Source organism: Pseudomassariella vexata (genome assembly GCF_002105095.1).
Source record: "Pseudomassariella vexata strain CBS 129021 chromosome Unknown BCR38scaffold_3, whole genome shotgun sequence".
Lineage (NCBI taxonomy): Eukaryota > Fungi > Ascomycota > Sordariomycetes > Amphisphaeriales > Pseudomassariaceae > Pseudomassariella > Pseudomassariella vexata.
Genome location: NW_024467958.1, coordinates 3,252,759 through 3,269,140, shown reverse-complemented (window position 1 = coordinate 3,269,140; position 16,382 = coordinate 3,252,759). Strand labels below are relative to the sequence as shown.

General features: G+C 49.1%; 4 protein-coding genes and 1 non-coding gene across 5 annotated transcripts; 3 read left to right on the top strand and 2 right to left on the bottom strand.

The window, feature by feature from the left end:
- Positions 1-897: 897 nt before the first annotated feature.
- Positions 898-2,888, top strand: BCR38DRAFT_464282 (uncharacterized protein; the record flags this gene model as incomplete). The annotated part of the gene is made up of 5 exons (XM_040862667.1): positions 898-1,082; positions 1,116-1,508; positions 1,627-1,771; positions 1,837-1,950; positions 2,794-2,888. Exons 1-5 carry the CDS (start codon positions 969-971, stop codon positions 2,886-2,888), a joined length of 861 nt encoding a protein of 286 aa, XP_040719355.1. The 5' UTR covers positions 898-968.
- On the bottom strand, positions 2,678-2,780 carry BCR38DRAFT_t91. Its single transcript has one exon. It is a non-coding gene; the product is annotated as a tRNA-Thr (tRNA).
- Positions 2,889-7,256: 4,368 nt separating the features above from the next.
- BCR38DRAFT_335375 (cell division control protein 2) lies at positions 7,257-8,353 on the top strand (the record flags this gene model as incomplete). Its single annotated transcript, XM_040855382.1, has 3 exons — positions 7,257-7,293; positions 7,394-8,069; positions 8,140-8,353. 3 exons carry the CDS (start codon positions 7,257-7,259, stop codon positions 8,351-8,353), a joined length of 927 nt encoding a protein of 308 aa, XP_040719354.1.
- A 3,780-nt stretch (positions 8,354-12,133) lies between these two features.
- BCR38DRAFT_425186 (uncharacterized protein) lies at positions 12,134-12,636 on the bottom strand. The gene has a single exon (XM_040859706.1). The coding sequence runs from the start codon at positions 12,416-12,418 to the stop codon at positions 12,248-12,250; it is 171 nt and encodes a 56-aa protein (XP_040719353.1). The 5' UTR covers positions 12,419-12,636; the 3' UTR covers positions 12,134-12,247.
- Positions 12,637-13,514: 878 nt separating this feature from the next.
- On the top strand, positions 13,515-16,229 carry BCR38DRAFT_425185 (uncharacterized protein). Its single transcript, XM_040859705.1, has 4 exons — positions 13,515-13,736; positions 13,795-14,004; positions 14,067-14,185; positions 14,238-16,229. Exons 1-4 carry the CDS (start codon positions 13,605-13,607, stop codon positions 15,913-15,915), a joined length of 2,139 nt encoding a protein of 712 aa, XP_040719352.1. The 5' UTR covers positions 13,515-13,604; the 3' UTR covers positions 15,916-16,229.
- Positions 16,230-16,382: the final 153 nt, after the last annotated feature.

Here is a 16,382-nt window from a genome sequence, read left to right as displayed (position 1 = left end):
TACTAGTTCCCGGACACCGGTTATTACTAGCGGTTTTTTGGATCTCTTTTTTAATTCGTCTATCAACGATGCATTTCTGCTTCATTAACTTTCTTTAAGACTAACGTACAAACAAACGCCCAAATTCAAGGAATCTTTTATGCATCACATCACTAAACACAACTCAAAAATGATCTTCACCTGAGGAATTGCCTTTTAGTACCGGAAATTCTTTAAGCACCCCTATTATACAAATGGATTTCTTCCTGGAAGGCCCACAGTCCAGCCTTTCATCTTCTCCTTCGACTTCCCGAACCTTTGATTTCGACAACCAGTTGACCTTATATTACCTAAACCTACCGCAACCGAGCTCTCTTTATCTCAATCACTCAGCACACTGTTCGATTCGGCGAAGCAGCCTATCTTGAGCCAGTGATGCGAGTGCATATGGGGTGTGAATTGTTGTATTGGGAAAGGATGGCCAGGTCAGCTATTCTGGCCTGGCAGAGCTCTTTTATAGCTCTTATCTATCCTATCTATAGCTACAGGGCAACCCCCCATGGGGTCACGTATCATTCGTACACGCATCAGCGCGCTCGAAAAGCAATAAAGAAAAGCATACCTAACTAAAGTTAACTATGCGATTGGGCATCACTGGTCTGACATATGCATGGCATACGCAATTCATCAAATTCATCCCGCTTCGCATCATCGACGATTATGTTACCTGTCTGGAAGGTTCCGACCATGCGTATTTCGCACATCACTCTCGTATAGCCAAGATTGGTCACGGTGGGTCTATTCCCGTCATATTGCATCTTCGTGTGCGATCGCAGCTTAGAAATCAAAAATGTGAAATGTTAACCATAATATCACACCTGCTTGACCTATATTTTTAAGCAGCATTCTGCGTTTAAAAAGCTTCGAAATGGAGGGAAGGCTTATGAAACTAAACTTATGCCCTGAGAATTAGTCTTTCGACCGACACAATGTCTCACCTATACGGATACGAAACCACAGCAGACGGGGTGGTTCGCGACCTCAGCGAGCACATTAAGAATAAGGTGCTCTTGACGACCGGCGTGTCCCTAGGTAGCCTGGGTGTTATCTTCCTTCAAAGCATCGCCAATGCATAGCCTGGTCTCTTGATTCTGGCCGGTCGTAGTCTTCCAAAACTACAGGAAACAGCCGAAGCTCTTGCCGTTTCCTATCCCGCGGTCCGAACACGCCCCCTTGAGCTAGACCTGGGCTCTCTTGCCATAGTTCGTCGATCAGCAGCAGTTGTCAATGATTGGGATGATGTCCTAAGGATCGATGTTCTCGTGAATAATGCTGGTATTCTGGGCGTTGATTTTGCTCTGACCCCTGATGGATATGAGATAACCTTTGCTACAAATCACCTGGGACATTTCCTATTTACCAATCTTATTATGGGTAAGCTGCTAGCAGCTAAGTCGGCCCGGGTCGTTAACGTTAGCAGCGATGGCTATCGCTTGAACCCTATACGATGGGGAGACTACGACTTTCATGTAAGTTCTAATAGCCTAACTCGCCTTGTTAACTGGTTCTGCTTGTCTAACTGAGACTGATTGTTCCTGGCAGAATAGGGAGACGTATAATAAATGGTTCGCCTACGGCTAATCGAAGACGGCTAACATGTTGATGGCCATCTCCTTGGCTGAGAAATTGGGACCTAAGCGAGGGCTGCTGGCTTTCAGCTTGCATCCCGGTACCGTTATGACTAACCTGACCGGCCACCTGATATTAAATGATGGCTGGCTTGAGGTGATTCGTAAGTGACATTTCTCCTGAAACTTTTCCTGCAAGTCCACGACTCAAATTGCTTATGATAGCTAGGGGCCTCTGACAAGGTACTTGGGAATGTGGACGGGTGGAAGGGCTATGCCTGGAAGACAGAACAGCAGGGCGCAGCCACCTACGTGTACGCAGCGTTTGATCCTAGCATTGCAGGTAAGCATATTTGAGCGATCACTGCCCAAGACGCGTGCTGCTGGTGAAGGGTCGTCTAATAACAACAATATTTAAAAAAAATAATATTAAATACGCCGTAGGTGTTAACCCTCGGTACCTCTACAAGTACTCCCTTAAGGGGCTATAGATGATATAGCGGGCCCTTAAGCCGCGTCGGGCGGTTATACAGGTAAACATGTAGCCAAACGACTACTAAACCTCCTGTCCCTCCCTAAGTCTGTGCTACAACCCTTGCCTGAACTACCGATAAGTGTGGTAATGTGGCACTTAAATTCGTCCTCAGGGGTGGGATGCTGCTGATGTGCAGAAGATGCTCGACTATTTTTTGTCGCGACAAGTCGTAGTATCTGCTAATTGGGGTTCTCGTCGAGCGTATACATCTCAACCATACGCTCAAGTGGATAGACCGTAACGTGGTCTAGACGCTCGCATGAATCGCGGCGAGTGGGCGTGCTGCGCGCCTTCTATCGTGAGGGGACGGGTTCGCCGACGAGCGTTATCGGATAGGCGAGGTCCGATAAGGGGTCGGATTAACGATCCGAATTCTGGACCGGCTGTCGAGTTATATTCCGCCGACGTAGTGCTTGACGGTCGACTGGCTAGGATGCTCGTAATCCTAAACTGCACCAATCTCCCTATTATCGCTAGGTAGGCGAAGTCAACAAGGTGGGCAGCGCGCCGTAAGGGTTGACTAAACCCCCTTATGTGTCAGCTGCGGGATTCGAACCCGCGACTCGTCACCGACCCAAGTGGGCGAGGCTCAAATCGGGACTTGTCTACCAGCGAAGTGACCAACTACACCAGCCGACAACAATATTTAAGAGCATAGCGGAGCCTATCTCGTGGACTGCAAAGTCGCCGACCCCTGGACTGAAACGGTGAGGCTCTGGGCGACCAGCGCTGTTGAAGCTGAGTGAAGAGCTTGTCGGGGAGACTTTCGACTATTGAGCTACGATAGCTTCCATATGGAGTAGATTATACTACATAAAAATTGCATGTATACCGAAACGTGAATGTGGTCGCATTAGTGCATATGTACGGGATACTGGCACTAAGCCGGATGGATCAATTGGCGAGCCTTTTTCAAAGGGTCATATTATTATATCGAGTGTTAGGTGGGAGCAGAGACCCATCGGATCGAGCTCCGGTTATACCAACCACTGGAAGTGATGCGTGCACCTAGGAGGGAGGATGCTATAATGCAGCAGTGCGCAACGTTATAGTAACGTCCCACACCCACATCCGGGACACCCCCACATGTGGGACACCCAAAAATGCCTTATCAACACCGCTAGCCTCTAACTTCAACCTCTCTTTTCTTTACCAATATCGATTCAATCGTTACGGAATTTTACGTACGTCTTCTCTACACTAATATGAGTCAATATACTGAAGATCATATTTATCGAGCTCTTCAAGCAATCGCTACCGGTCAAAGCCTCCGAAAAGCAGCATATGAGCATGGTGTCCCAAGGTCTACTCTTTCACGACGGATTCAGGGAGCCCAGTCAAGAGATATAGCCTTCGCTGACTACCAGAGGCTCTCTCCAGCCCAGGAATCTCATCTGGCTGAATGGGTTCGAATCCAGGCTGCCCTAGGCCTCCCACTAACCCATCAACAGCTCAAAGACTTCGCCGAGCGTATCCTACAGATCCACGGAGACACCGAACCACTTGGGAAGAACTGGGTCCAGGCTTTTATCAAAAGGAACTCTTCAGTCAAGGTCCAGAGAAGCAGAGCTATCGATTCCCAGCGTATTAATGGAGCCTCAGCTAATGTGATCAGGCAATGGTTCAAATACCTCGCTATCCCTGAGATCAAAGCTATTAAGGCCTCGAATCGATACAATATGGATGAGACAGGTATTCTAGAAGGTAGAGGATCAAATGGTCTTGTTCTAGGATCATCTGAGACTCGTTCTATACGGAAGAAACAGCCTGGATCTCGAGCTTGGACATCTCTTATAGAGTGTATCTCTGCGACTGGTAATGCACTACCCCCACTTGTGATATACAAGGGGAAGTCTGTCCAGCAGCCGTGGTTTCCTCTGGACTTGACTCCATACGAAGCCTGGAGGTTTACAGCAACAGCGAATGGGTGGACGTCAGACTCTACGGGTATTGAGTGGCTACAAAAGATCTTTATTCCTTTGACTCAACCAGAGGACCCTGAAGAGACTAGGTTACTTATCCTAGATGGGCATAGTAGCCAGGAAACGTCAGAGTTTATGTACCTCTGCTTCATAAACAAGATACACTTGCTTTTCTTGCCCCCACACACATCCCACATTCTCCAGCCTCTCGATCAGTCAGTCTTTGGACCCCTCAAGGCAGCCTATAAGAAGGAACTTGGTTACCTTGACCGATGGGATACTACTACTGGCGTAGGGAAGAGAAACTTTCTCCTCTGCTATAGAAAGGCACGTATAGCAACATTGACCGCTAAGCACATTATCAGTGGATGGAAATATACTGGTCTCTGGCCTTCGAGCATAGCTAGACCCCTTATGAGCCCCCTGCTCCTTGAGAATACGTCAGCACTAATCAGACAGCCTAGTCAGACTTGCAAAGGGTACTTTGATAGTAAGGGTAGTCAGGACTGGGCGTTAGAGACATCAGCAGTAGCCTGGTCAACGCCTAAGAGGAGAGATGAGCTCCAAGATCAACTCAGCTTATTCAGCAAGCTTGATAGTGATCCAAATACCCAGCGGCTACTCTTTCGGAAAGTTCAAAAGGGCTTTGATGAGAAGGACTACCAATTAGCTGTCGCACAGCGAAAGATTGAGGTAATAGAGGCAGAGCTTGAGGCTAGTAGGACTAGGAAGCGGAGGAAGGTCAAGATGAGCCCAAATTCGAAGTTTACTAATATCAAGGCTATTCGTAAGGCTCAAATCGAGGCTGGTGAAATTGAGGATAGTACAGATGAGTCTAGCGAGTCTGAAAATCCTAGTGACGGTCAAAGCTGTATTGTAGTCGCATTAGAATAAGTGTAAAAAAAAATGTTGAACTGAATGGTTATAATATACAGTGTCATTTTTAGGGCGTCCCACATGTGGTGGTGTCCCGGATGTAGGTGTGGGACGTTAGCGGGGACACAGCCCGGATAGTAATGGAGACACTGCCTGGATAGTAATTTAGATCTCTATCTCACCTTGACTGCTCACTCGTTTGATTGATTTGATATATTGAAGTATTGAATAGACAGCAGTATAATTCTGCTTTTTTCTTACTTTTTCCTGTTGAATCTTTGGAACATGATGCCTCTATCTATAGGCAGCCCGGTGGGCATGGTATTACTTAGTGTCATATTGCTGAGTGGTGATTGGTGCCATGCTACGAGCTTGGAGACATTTCTTTAGTACGAACTGAACTGACCGGAAGAACTAGGGTGTCGGCATGCAATAGGCATATCATTGTACAATTTCGCCGTCGTTCTCTGTTCCATTGCTTCTGTCGCACTTCTCTGGAAGAAAAGAATTGGAAAACTCAAAAATCTCTTGTTCGACACCTTCCGTAGTTGTTGTACCACCACTGGAAGATAAGGTATTGTCTACGGGAGGAGAGCATGCTTCAGCAGGCCACTTAACAGGAGAGGAAGACAACAACGAATCTCGCCTCTGTATAGGTGATTATGGGCTCCCTTCACCGCCGTCTTGATAATCATTCTCCATCGATCGAAGCTTTCTTTCGCAATTGTCAAGCTTCGCCTGAAGGTCGGCCACTCGCTTACATGTCGAAGGTGCAAACAATTACGACAGATTCTTTGCGCAACACGGTTCTCTATGCGTGTCTTCATCGCGCGGTCTTTGGCGGCGGTTCAGTCATCATGGCCGCTGATTTTGTTAATATTTGGTAGTGAATACGATGGTGGATCACCGTCCGCGTTAGTGATAACTCCATGGCTGCGACGCATGTCAGAGGTGGAGGAGCACGTGGTAATAGGTTCTGGCATTACACAACACCTAATATAGCCTCTTTGTCAGGGTACGGCTAGGCCGAAGGCAATAGTACAGAGTGATGGGGAGTAACGGGCGTCCCTCCTACGTAATACCGGGTGGTCACTGGCGGTCTCAGGTAGGGGTGCCCACGGTGATGCATTGATCTCTACTCCTTCCCTATCCTACTTCGAGATGGTCCTTATATAGATAGCTAGGCCGCCGCTTGGACCCGGCATAACAGCAGGGTCGGCGATGCCAAGGATCTTGACTCTCGTCATCCCAAAGCTTCACATAGATTGTAATCATGACTCGGGAGTCTTTTGTCCGAAACACCCCTCCGGCGGCCCGCCGGTGTCTTGCGTTCAGTGTCCTGACACCCACTGGTGCCTATGGCATTCTGTTCTCTGACACTCTTGCGCCTATCGAAATGTTCACTGTACCGGCACTACGGATCCGTACTGTACCTAGACGTGCACCTATCGTAGGCGGAGAACTTATACGTTGCTATATAATGCAGGTTCGCATGTTTTATTTATATATACACCGCTAGCGCTCTACGAGTTTTATATAAGGGTTTAGAAATCCCCTGGGTAAGATGCAGAGTCGGGCCGGGTATGTAGTTTTGGAAACAACCCGTTACCCCGCCTCACCGCAGTGCTCCACCACCACCCAACCCGCTACTGAACACTGAATTCTAGCACAGTTACGCAATGGTCGAGGTTCAGGGAATCTGCAGCAAGTCATGTCAAAGGCATGGGAAAAGATACAGATGAGAATTGTGTCGGCGCTAGTCGATCCCGGCATTGGCTGCTGCTGAGGGGGGCGTTGGTCAAGGCAGCGTCAGTCATGGCCCACCTGAGCCAGCCTGCGTTCTTCATCGTTATGGCTTGTGGTGGCGGTCGACGATATTAAACATGGCTGCTTGTTGTGGATAATCAATGACCGCTTGCTTCCTTGCCGCGATATGGACTGCTAGGCGTGACTCTGGTGCAGAGGGAAAACAACACACCGTTATATTTTGGTGCGACAGTGATGAATGCCCTGTGGGAATACAGCAGCCTGCAGCCGGTGTGGGCTCTGGCTGACATGCTTATCGAACACTGCATGCAAGCCTGCATGCCAACCGCGATGGAGCATACCTGGCAGACAGAAGCAGAGCGTCCGTCTGGTCCAAAACCACCCGAGCCCCCACGTGGGCGGGCAATTTTGAACAGCCCGATGAGTATCATCCACGAAAGCAAATGGCCGCCACAAGTTGGCTGATTGTTTAGTCTGCTGTAGCGAAATGCAACCACACTGTCTGGCTGCATGGGTGCTGCATATAACATAGCTACGTTATTATCTGCCATGGATAACTTTCAGAAGCTAGAAAAGCTCGGGGAGGGTGAGTTGTCCAGCAGCAGCTGCTGCTGCTACAACAAGCGTGACATGCACACTCCGCCAAAGGGAGAACCAAGCTAACGGCCGCGCTCCCTGCGTCACAGGTACCTATGGCGTCGTATACAAAGCCCGCGATCTCGCCAACGGCGGCCGCATAGTCGCGCTGAAAAAGATCCGCCTCGAGACCGAAGACGAGGGCGTGCCCAGCACGGCCATCCGCGAGATCTCACTGCTCAAGGAGATGAAGCACCCCAACATCATGCGCCTCTTCAACATTGTGCACGCCGACGGCCACAATCTCTACCTCGTGTGCGAGTTCCTCGACCTCGACCTCAAGAAGTACATGGAGACTCTTCCTGTCAGCGATGGTGGAAGGGGCAAGGCCCTACCTGAGGGCTCGAGCGAATCATTGGGCCGCCTCGGACTAGGAGATGCTATGGTCAAGAAGTTCATGTGGCAACTCTGCTCCGGCGTTCGCTACTGCCATAGCCACCGTGTGCTCCACCGCGATTTGAAGCCTCAGAACCTGTTGATCGATCGTGACGGCAACCTGAAGCTAGCAGATTTTGGCCTGGCCCGTGCTTTTGGTGTACCGCTGCGGACCTACACCCACGAAGTCGTCACGCTCTGGTACCGCGCACCTGAGATTCTGCTCGGCGGTAGGCAGTACTCGACTGGTGTCGACATGTGGTCGGTGGGCTGCATCTTTGCCGAGATGTGCACGCGCAAGCCCCTGTTCCCTGGTGACTCGGAGATTGACGAGATTTTCAAGATTTTCCGGTACGCCGTCAGCTCTTGGCGTTAAATACGCTGCGCATTTTTACTAACCTGGTCTTCTTTCTTATTATAGTGCCCTAGGAACCCCCTCGGAAGATGTCTGGCCTGGCGTCACGTCGTATCCCGACTTTAAGTCCAGTTTCCCCAAGTGGAGAAGAGATTATTCTGCTGTTCTCTGCCACAACCTCGATGACATGGGTCTTGAGCTGCTCGAGTTCATGCTCGTGTACGATCCTGCGAGCCGCATCTCTGCTAAGGCTGCCGTCAACCACCCATACTTTGATTGAAGACTTGCCCGAGGAGGGGCCGGCCCGGCTTCGGGTCGCGGCAACGGCTGCTACAACAAGAAGTGTGTAGCGGCAGGCACGTACCCGATACCGGAGTGATGGAGTATATCAAGCGGGAAAACGGAAATATAAATGAATTAAGATAGCTGAACCGGCCAAGGATACATGCGACTACATATGATCCAGCTCGGACCCGGGAGAACAAGGCAGAGAGAGATGTAGAGTGTCCATAGCGTATGACTTGAAAGGGGGAAAAATTGATATTCTTTCTTCGCTTTTGGTATATTTTGTAATACAGGAAGGGGAAGAGGGAAAGGAGTTTGGAGACATGACAGATTTGCAATTGGAGCGCATTCCCCGTCTCCTTTTCAATGTGCATTGTAGATTGGGACACCATCGGCTTTCTTTACTGAATTGTTCTTCTTTTGTATTTTTCTACTTTCTTTTCATCTCAGCAGGCCAACGAAGGCTAGCTCGAACATAGCACACTTGGTTCGCTGCCGTTACGAGTATCGAGCAACTGCGCAGAGAGAATTCTTCGGGTTCGGATCCGTCTGTCTTGGGTGAGGCTTGAAGATCTATTTTGTATACTTGCTACCACTACGCGTTGTTACCGCTGAGCCCCCCAGGATTATGATTGCATGTGAAGTTACATTGGAGCCCTGCCGTCAGTGACTTCCTAGGAAGTCGGCCCCCTCAACCCTTAAACGAGATAAAAACTTCACTATATTGGTTATTTTCTCCGACATGCAATTACGGGGGGCGGGGTCCACGGTCTCGCGATGCTCGTTGCGCAGTGCCTGGATGTCTTTACGCTGCTCGAATCACGCCAGATCTTCCGCAGTCGGGTTGATAGTGGCTGTTGGAGCACTTTACACAAATTGTGAATGTGCTTCTTGAGATACATATACTTAGCACTGATATCCATCCTATTGATTGCGAGGAGATCTCATCACATACAACAAAAGCAGGTCATTTCAACTCAGCCAAATGACAGGCTTCGACGAGAGTCACAACTGGATGCACTCATACCCTTTCCCTAGCAGGGATACATGTTCTGCATGCCGCGCGTGATTCTGACGACCAATGGTGAGGTACCGAATCGCATCGTACATTGCGCAGAAGATGGTCAATATGAATCCGGTCAATGTGGTACGTTGAACCTACAATGGAACAGCACTTAACTCCATCTTACCAGGCTTATGTATGCGAGGCTGCGTGGCACCTTATGGTTGTTTTCACCGCCTCTGTAGTGCTCGTTTATAATACGTGGTCTCAGCCTATACACGCGGCCAAATTGGGTCCATGGGTGTTGGAATTGCCTTGTTAGTAATTGATCTTATGAATCAAGTCACATCCAGTAATACGAGAATGAAGCCATTATCTCTTAGGCTGCTCAAAAGCGTATGTAAAGGTCGCTATTCTGTTGATCTTCCATCAATTTCACCTTATCGCGAAAGTAATAGTGTGCATGGCTACTAGGTATAGCTCGGAGTGGGTTCTAGTACGCAAGCCAGTGGCTTACTATGAACTAATCGTAAGTGTACGGATGCCGAATAGCCACAATTACGGCCGATCTACGTGAATGCACACGGGGAAAGGGGACAGGTATCTCTGAATCTCATGAATGTTTACCTGTATACGGAAAGCAGGGGATGCTGCTTTGCCGCACATTCAGCAGCGACTCCGTGGCACCCGACTCGTAATTAACGGCAAGGCGACTCGATTTAGGATGATAAGCGATGCTTGAAAACATAGAACTGACGCAATATTTCGTTGCAGGCCAATTGTTAGATACAAGGGATCACCTGACACACCAAGAGTTACGTGATTACCAGTCGCTAGAACTTGGCCAGAAATCCCTCTGCAGAGTAGATCACAGATAACACACATACTAATCAATACATCGCACAAAACGGAAAGATTACTGTCAGATCAAGGGCATAATAGGCCACATCGCAAGATATGTGAATATCAGACAATATCGGCCACGTTTCGAAGCTGGGGAGGAAATACACGCGAATTGTGACGGTCAACCCTCGCAGACTCACTACAACCAGGTGACTTACAGCTGGAACACCTGCCGTGGCAGTGTGAGATGGGAAGCCAATCATAACCCTTGTAGGAGCCCCGCCAAGCGTGGATGACTTAGTCGCGCTCCCTCAAACCTAAGTTGTCATCTTCTTTCCTTCGCTCCTTAGAGTAGAATCTTCGTCGATAGCACCTAATCGAGGTCTATACCAATGCGATGCAACCCAGGTCGTGACACGAATCTAGCTTAAGTATACGTCTGATAATCGTTTCTTCTTCTATCATAGTTATTTTCCGTTATATCTGCTTATAATAGTGTTAAAAGGGACTTTATAGATAGATTCAAGCTTTCTCTAACTGATGCGAGTGCATATAGGGTGTGAATTGTTGTATTGGGAAAGGATGGCCAGGTCAGCTATTCTGGCCTGGCAGAGCTCTTTTATAGCTCTTATCTATCTTATCTATAGCTACAGGGTAACCCCTCATGGGGTCACGTATCACTAACTTAACTAAGGGTTCCCACGTTTAGCCTAAAAAGCCAAATAAGTGTTAGCAATATTTAGGACTTGTCGTATTTTAAATAGTGAAGATTAATTTAAGTTAAGTTCAAAGGTGAAAATATTACAGGAAGTGTACAAGTGACTTAGGTGATTAACTGACTTGTGTATCGCGGTCTTTTTCACAAACCTGCATCTTAACCCTGCCGATTAACATTCCCAAGCCACTACGAACTTTACTGGGGTCAACATAATGTATCGAGTATGCGAAGCCATGATGCTCGTATCCTGTACCTTCCAATCTTCATCCAGAGCTGTCGCACAATGCATCGTATGGTCGAAGAGCGAGATGAACTCCACCACTGGCTTGTTCAGTGTCAACGCATGATGCATCAGCTCCCAAGCGTACATGCAATGAACAATATGAAATCGGTGATCCGACCACACATAAGGTGTGTGCATCAGAATCTCAAGGTCTTGTGGCAATTCCTTCCTGAAGTTCGAGTCGGCGTACCACTTCAACGGACCGTGCTCTTGCGACTTCTCCCAATATCGGTTGTAGATTTCTCCATCAGAGCACTCCGATGGTTGTCATGAGTAGTTGAGGATGTCGAATTTGCAGCCTAGAGCAATGGATTCTTCGGCTGTTGAGCCGCAGTGGTTAATGAAGATGTTGGATGAGTATCTCGAACGCGGGGTGAAAACCTAGAATGCGCAGGAAGAGATCCTGACAAACAGTGTACAACAGTTAGAGATGTATTGAAAGGGTGAAGTTCGTAAGCGAGTGAATAGGATCCATGGGCTCAATTAGCCGCATACGCGGTAACGGAAAATCCATAGAGATGAACGTTTCAGGTGACGGGGCGAGCATGCTCGTTTGGTTGGAAACAGCTACAGCAACCCCCCAGCAATCCTTGCTGAACACCAGAACTTGATCAACATTAACCAACTCTGTTATCGATTTTTCAGTCCGAAAAGACGGCCAGATCCCGGAGAAGAGAGTCTGGTCACCAAAGACCTTCATAATCTCTTTCTGAAGCCTGGAACCTGAACCTTTGTCGTTTACAGGGACGTACTGATCTCCAACATTCCAAGGATACAGCACGCTCATCCTCTTTCCACGCTCGCTGGCTGTAGCCGAACAAGGACATGCATTTTGCGGTGGTCGCCGCAGATATATTCTGACAAATGGACACAAAATTGTCGCTCATGGTGGTGATGTGGGAAACTCTGGAGGCCACTTGGACTTAGTGGCTTAGCAAGTCCATCCTCTCGTGTAAAATACAACCGCGGGGGAGCCAATAGCTCTTACAGCGTCTAGCTGCTAGTGAACCAACGACCGTTCTTGAATTCGTCGTACGCATCGCTATTGAACGAGAAAGCCCCAGACGCCCAAACAGGGGTAACATACTCCAAAACACATATGCGAGTGTGCATACCAGACGAACATCAAGTTGATGGCCTCGAAGAACTCTGTATTACTGCTTTTGTCGATACAATTGGTGTCGGCCCACGCGTACCCCGACCCGCCATCCATGGTCTGCGGGCTTGTGGCTATGATCTTGTCGAAGCAACCTTTCTTGGATGCTATGCCCAAGTCTTGTGACTCGTCATGGCCCCACGTGTGTGACAAGATGGCGTAAGGTAGGGGTGATTCACTGAGCGTCTTCACATTTATGAATTCACATTTATGAGACCTAGAGTGAGAGTGCAACGTGCACAACCCGAGTCGAACCCGTGGTCTGTGGTTGTTCCTCTGGATCGATTGTGCGAATGTGGTTGGTGAAAATAACTCAGGCTAAGAAGGCTCATTTCTGATCCTCTACTGTTGAATCCTGATTGGGCACCCAGACAACATGCCTGCTCCTCAGGTGGCTGGGCTGGTTCTCAAGGAATGTGGCGCAATAGTTTGCATAAAAAGTATATACAGCAGCGGAGACGTTCTGCTCGCAAGGTGGAGTAGGACCGTGGCCCAATGAGATTCCAGGACTTTGAGACTGCCAGCTCAGTATACTCGTATTGCCGCGCCCGGTCGAATAAGCATCCCGGAAGGCCCGGGTCCCTGCCAGCGTTCATTGTTGCCACACACCTCTTCTCTCTGTGCAATCATTCCTTGTGTGGGTCTGGCAAGACTTTGGCCCTTTTGCCGGTGCACAGCTCATTCCCATCCTTGTGGCTCTACTACTGCTGCTGCTGCCGACATAGCTTAAGTACTCTATATCGATTTGGCCCATTCCCCAACTTTCGGTTCGATGATCGTGTCTCAAACACGACGTCTTGAACCAACCACCAGAATCATGGCAGTCCCTGATTTACTAGAAATGGACCGTTACCCCTCCATCAACACGAACTACTGCGCAATCCTCGTCATAATACCAACCTCAAATACCTCACTTCTGCATTCCAACCTTTCCATTAGACAAAGCGACAAGGCCCAAGTGGGTTAAGGCCAACGCATGGGTGCCTATCATGCCCCTGCGCATACCACAATGGGCCTCAATGGACCCCAATGGACCCGGTCACCCTCGCTAGCGCGCTGCCAACACCCTGTCAAGAACCTATGGCGCGGAACCACGACTTTACACCGCCGGTCCACTTTGGCACGTCACGTCACCCGCGGTGACCAGTGCGTTCTTTCGCCTATCTGGATATTTCTTCTGTCGTCCCTTGTCTTCTTTTTTTCTTTTAAGGTGGAAGCAAAATAAAATACATCTTTGAAATGGATGCTTCTTCTCTCTTCAGCTGGTCTCGTAATCCGAAGGCGCCCCTGGGTTACTAAAAGGGTGATGTCTACTTGGGATTGTGAGAAACTCCCGCCACGGGTTGGGCAGAATCCCGATGTCGTGGGTGCCGGTGTAAGTTTTTTATCTTATCGTTGTTGATGATCTTGTCCGGCTCACATGTGATTATCAGACTTTGATTGCGTTCGGCGGATCCGCCTGTATCTCTATCGCGGCGTTATTGCTGCAGTATTTGTGCTTCTTCAACACTCGGGAGGATGGCCGGCCATGCGCGAACCCGATTGATGTCCTCTTCTTGGAGGAAATCCGGAAGCCGTTTGGGCTTTTGGGGATGGGGCTGCAGTGGCTTGCCAAGCCCAAGCTGCGAGATGCGCTTGATCAAGTGGGTTTCCTTCGTCCGAGTGGAAACGAGTTGCTGCATCGGTCACTGACGTATGCTGATAGTGTGTCCTGATCATGGGTGACGTTCAGCTCTGCTTGGGATTTGCAGTTCTTATATACGCTTACATGTCCCTGGCTGGTGCATTGTCAGTGTATCAATGGTGGCTCATCGTCGGCCTGGTGTAAGTGATAACTTGAGCCTACAGCAGCAATACTTCATCTAATGTTTAACAGATGGTTCTCGGTCGTCACGAATCTGTCAGCCATATTATGTCTGCGCGTCTACTACACCCAAAACCCCGGCCAGCGAACATGGAGGCTGTGTCTCCTCTTCTGTCTGGTTGCTATTCTCGGGATTTCCATGGTGCCAACATCGACAGTGAAGGACCTCCTCGCCACCGAGAAGGGGAACTCCAAGGAAATACTTGCCGCCAACGTCCTCTGCTTCTTCCCCCATCACGACCTCCGCTTTGAAACGAACTCTACACCCGCTTTACGGTCCCTCCTCGTCGCCCTTGTCGTTATAGTCTTTTTGACCACAGTGTTGAAGCTTTGCGAAAGACCAGGCAGCACCTTGTTCAAGTGGCGTGATTACTACCAAGGGGCAATGGAGACTTCACTACTAAGCGAAACGGGCTTGGTGGCCTGCATTCGTTGCGAACAGCGGTACATCCTTTTTGTCGTCCGTCCCGCTTTGGGCTTTTGGCTGGTGCTGCGTATGTACGCCGACCTCATTAACTCAGCTCTAGCTGGAGTCTTCTGTGTCATGGCTTTGTTCACTTGGATCCTGCTGCGATTCATTCAGATCTCCCATCTCGGAGGCTTCGAAGTCATGAGTTGGACCTTTGGTCAGATTCTCGTTCTTGTCCTTCTTGCAGCGCCTCTTGGGCCGCTCCTGAACTACTTGTGTAGAGCTCGAGACCCCAAACCCACTCCCACGAGTGAGACGAGGGCTCGCTCAACACGTCTTTGGATTTTCCCGCCACTGAGAACACCAACGTTGCTTAAGCAGTTATGGTTGAAATTGAAAAGGGGGCCAGCGGAAAGCCAAATTGAAGCGGGTCACCAGGACGATGCACTTGCTTCTACTCCGCTCCTCGCATCCAGTGCGGAACAATCCACTGCAGTGCAAGGCGCATCTACAGCGGAAAGCGTATCTACAGCGGAAAGCGTAGCTACAGCAGAAAGAGTAGCTACAGCGGAATGCGTAGCTACAGCGGAAGTCGTAGCTACAGTGGAAAGCGTGGCACAGAAGAACGCAAAACTCAATGACCAGGGCTTTTTGGAGGGCTACAAGGATGCTTATCCAATCATGCCGTCGACTGGATTCCTTCTCGGGTTACCCCTGGCAGGCTTCTGCAGTCTCCTTCATCTGGCGATACTGTTTACTCTACCAAACGTAGCTCAACGCTCCCCAGCAGAGGTGCTCGAGCAGACCATCTTCTGGTACGTCATCTACACCCCGCTTCTGATCCTGGCCTTCCTCTTATCTGGAATGATCATCGAGGAACGAGTCATGATAAAGCGACGCGTGGGCATCACTTACACGAGCATCGGTCTTGGTTTTGTTATCCTATCTGCTGCTGCCATTGGGGACACTTTGTTCGGCTTGGGCGGCAGCCCCATGTCGTACATCGGCATGGCGGCGCTTGCTCTCTTCGACCTAGTCTATCTATTCTATGGGCTTGTGGCCATGCCAGGAGCTTTGGTTAAAGGTAAGGGCCGCTGCAACCTGAGAGGCGGTGATGTTGAAGAGGGGACTGCTCTTCTTGGCCCTTCGCGGCCTGAGATCCGGATCCCGGTGCGGAAGCCGAAGCGGTGGCATGGTCCTTCGAAAAGATACCGGGGACCACCGAAACCTAAAAATTACGGCACGATTTCAGGCCCGAGTCAGCAGTCACAACGCCCTTGATCTTCTGGGGTGAGTGGAGCGCAAAGTGGCGTGGTGGATATCTCTTTTGTCTGCATTATACGGAGTATCTCAAACTGTGGCGGAGTACGAAGCGATGATTTATGTTATTTATGGACAAGGAGGAATATGTTTTTATTGTTTGGGAATTTGGCGAAGAGGGCTCTCATTCGTTTGGACTATGAAAGAGTACGAATCAATGAATCATGTTGAATGTGTACTTGTTTGGAACGATTCGTTAAGAGATTAGAACATGCTGGCATCGTATTTCTGCTCTGCTCGCTATTGAAATAAGTCCATCAAAAGTGTTCAATATGACGATATCTTCAAACAGCATATTTCGCATTGTAATCTCCACATTGCCAAGCCCTCTTCATAAGTTGATAAAACTGGCATAATTTTCAGATGTCCACAGACCCAACAGCCATAACATGACAGTCATCGAGGGCTTTCAATCTTCGCGTAAAAGA

Coding starts and splice junctions, on each gene's coding strand:
- BCR38DRAFT_425185 (XM_040859705.1), top strand. CDS start 13,605: ATGCTTCTTCTCTCTTCAGCTGGTCTCGTAATCCGAAGGCGCCCCTGG. Junction 13,737..13,794: donor CCGATGTCGTGGGTGCCGGT/GTAAGTTTTTTA, acceptor TGTGATTATCAG/ACTTTGATTGCGTTCGGCGG. Junction 14,186..14,237: donor TGGCTCATCGTCGGCCTGGT/GTAAGTGATAAC, acceptor AATGTTTAACAG/ATGGTTCTCGGTCGTCACGA.
- BCR38DRAFT_425186 (XM_040859706.1), bottom strand. CDS start 12,418: ATGGATGGCGGGTCGGGGTACGCGTGGGCCGACACCAATTGTATCGAC.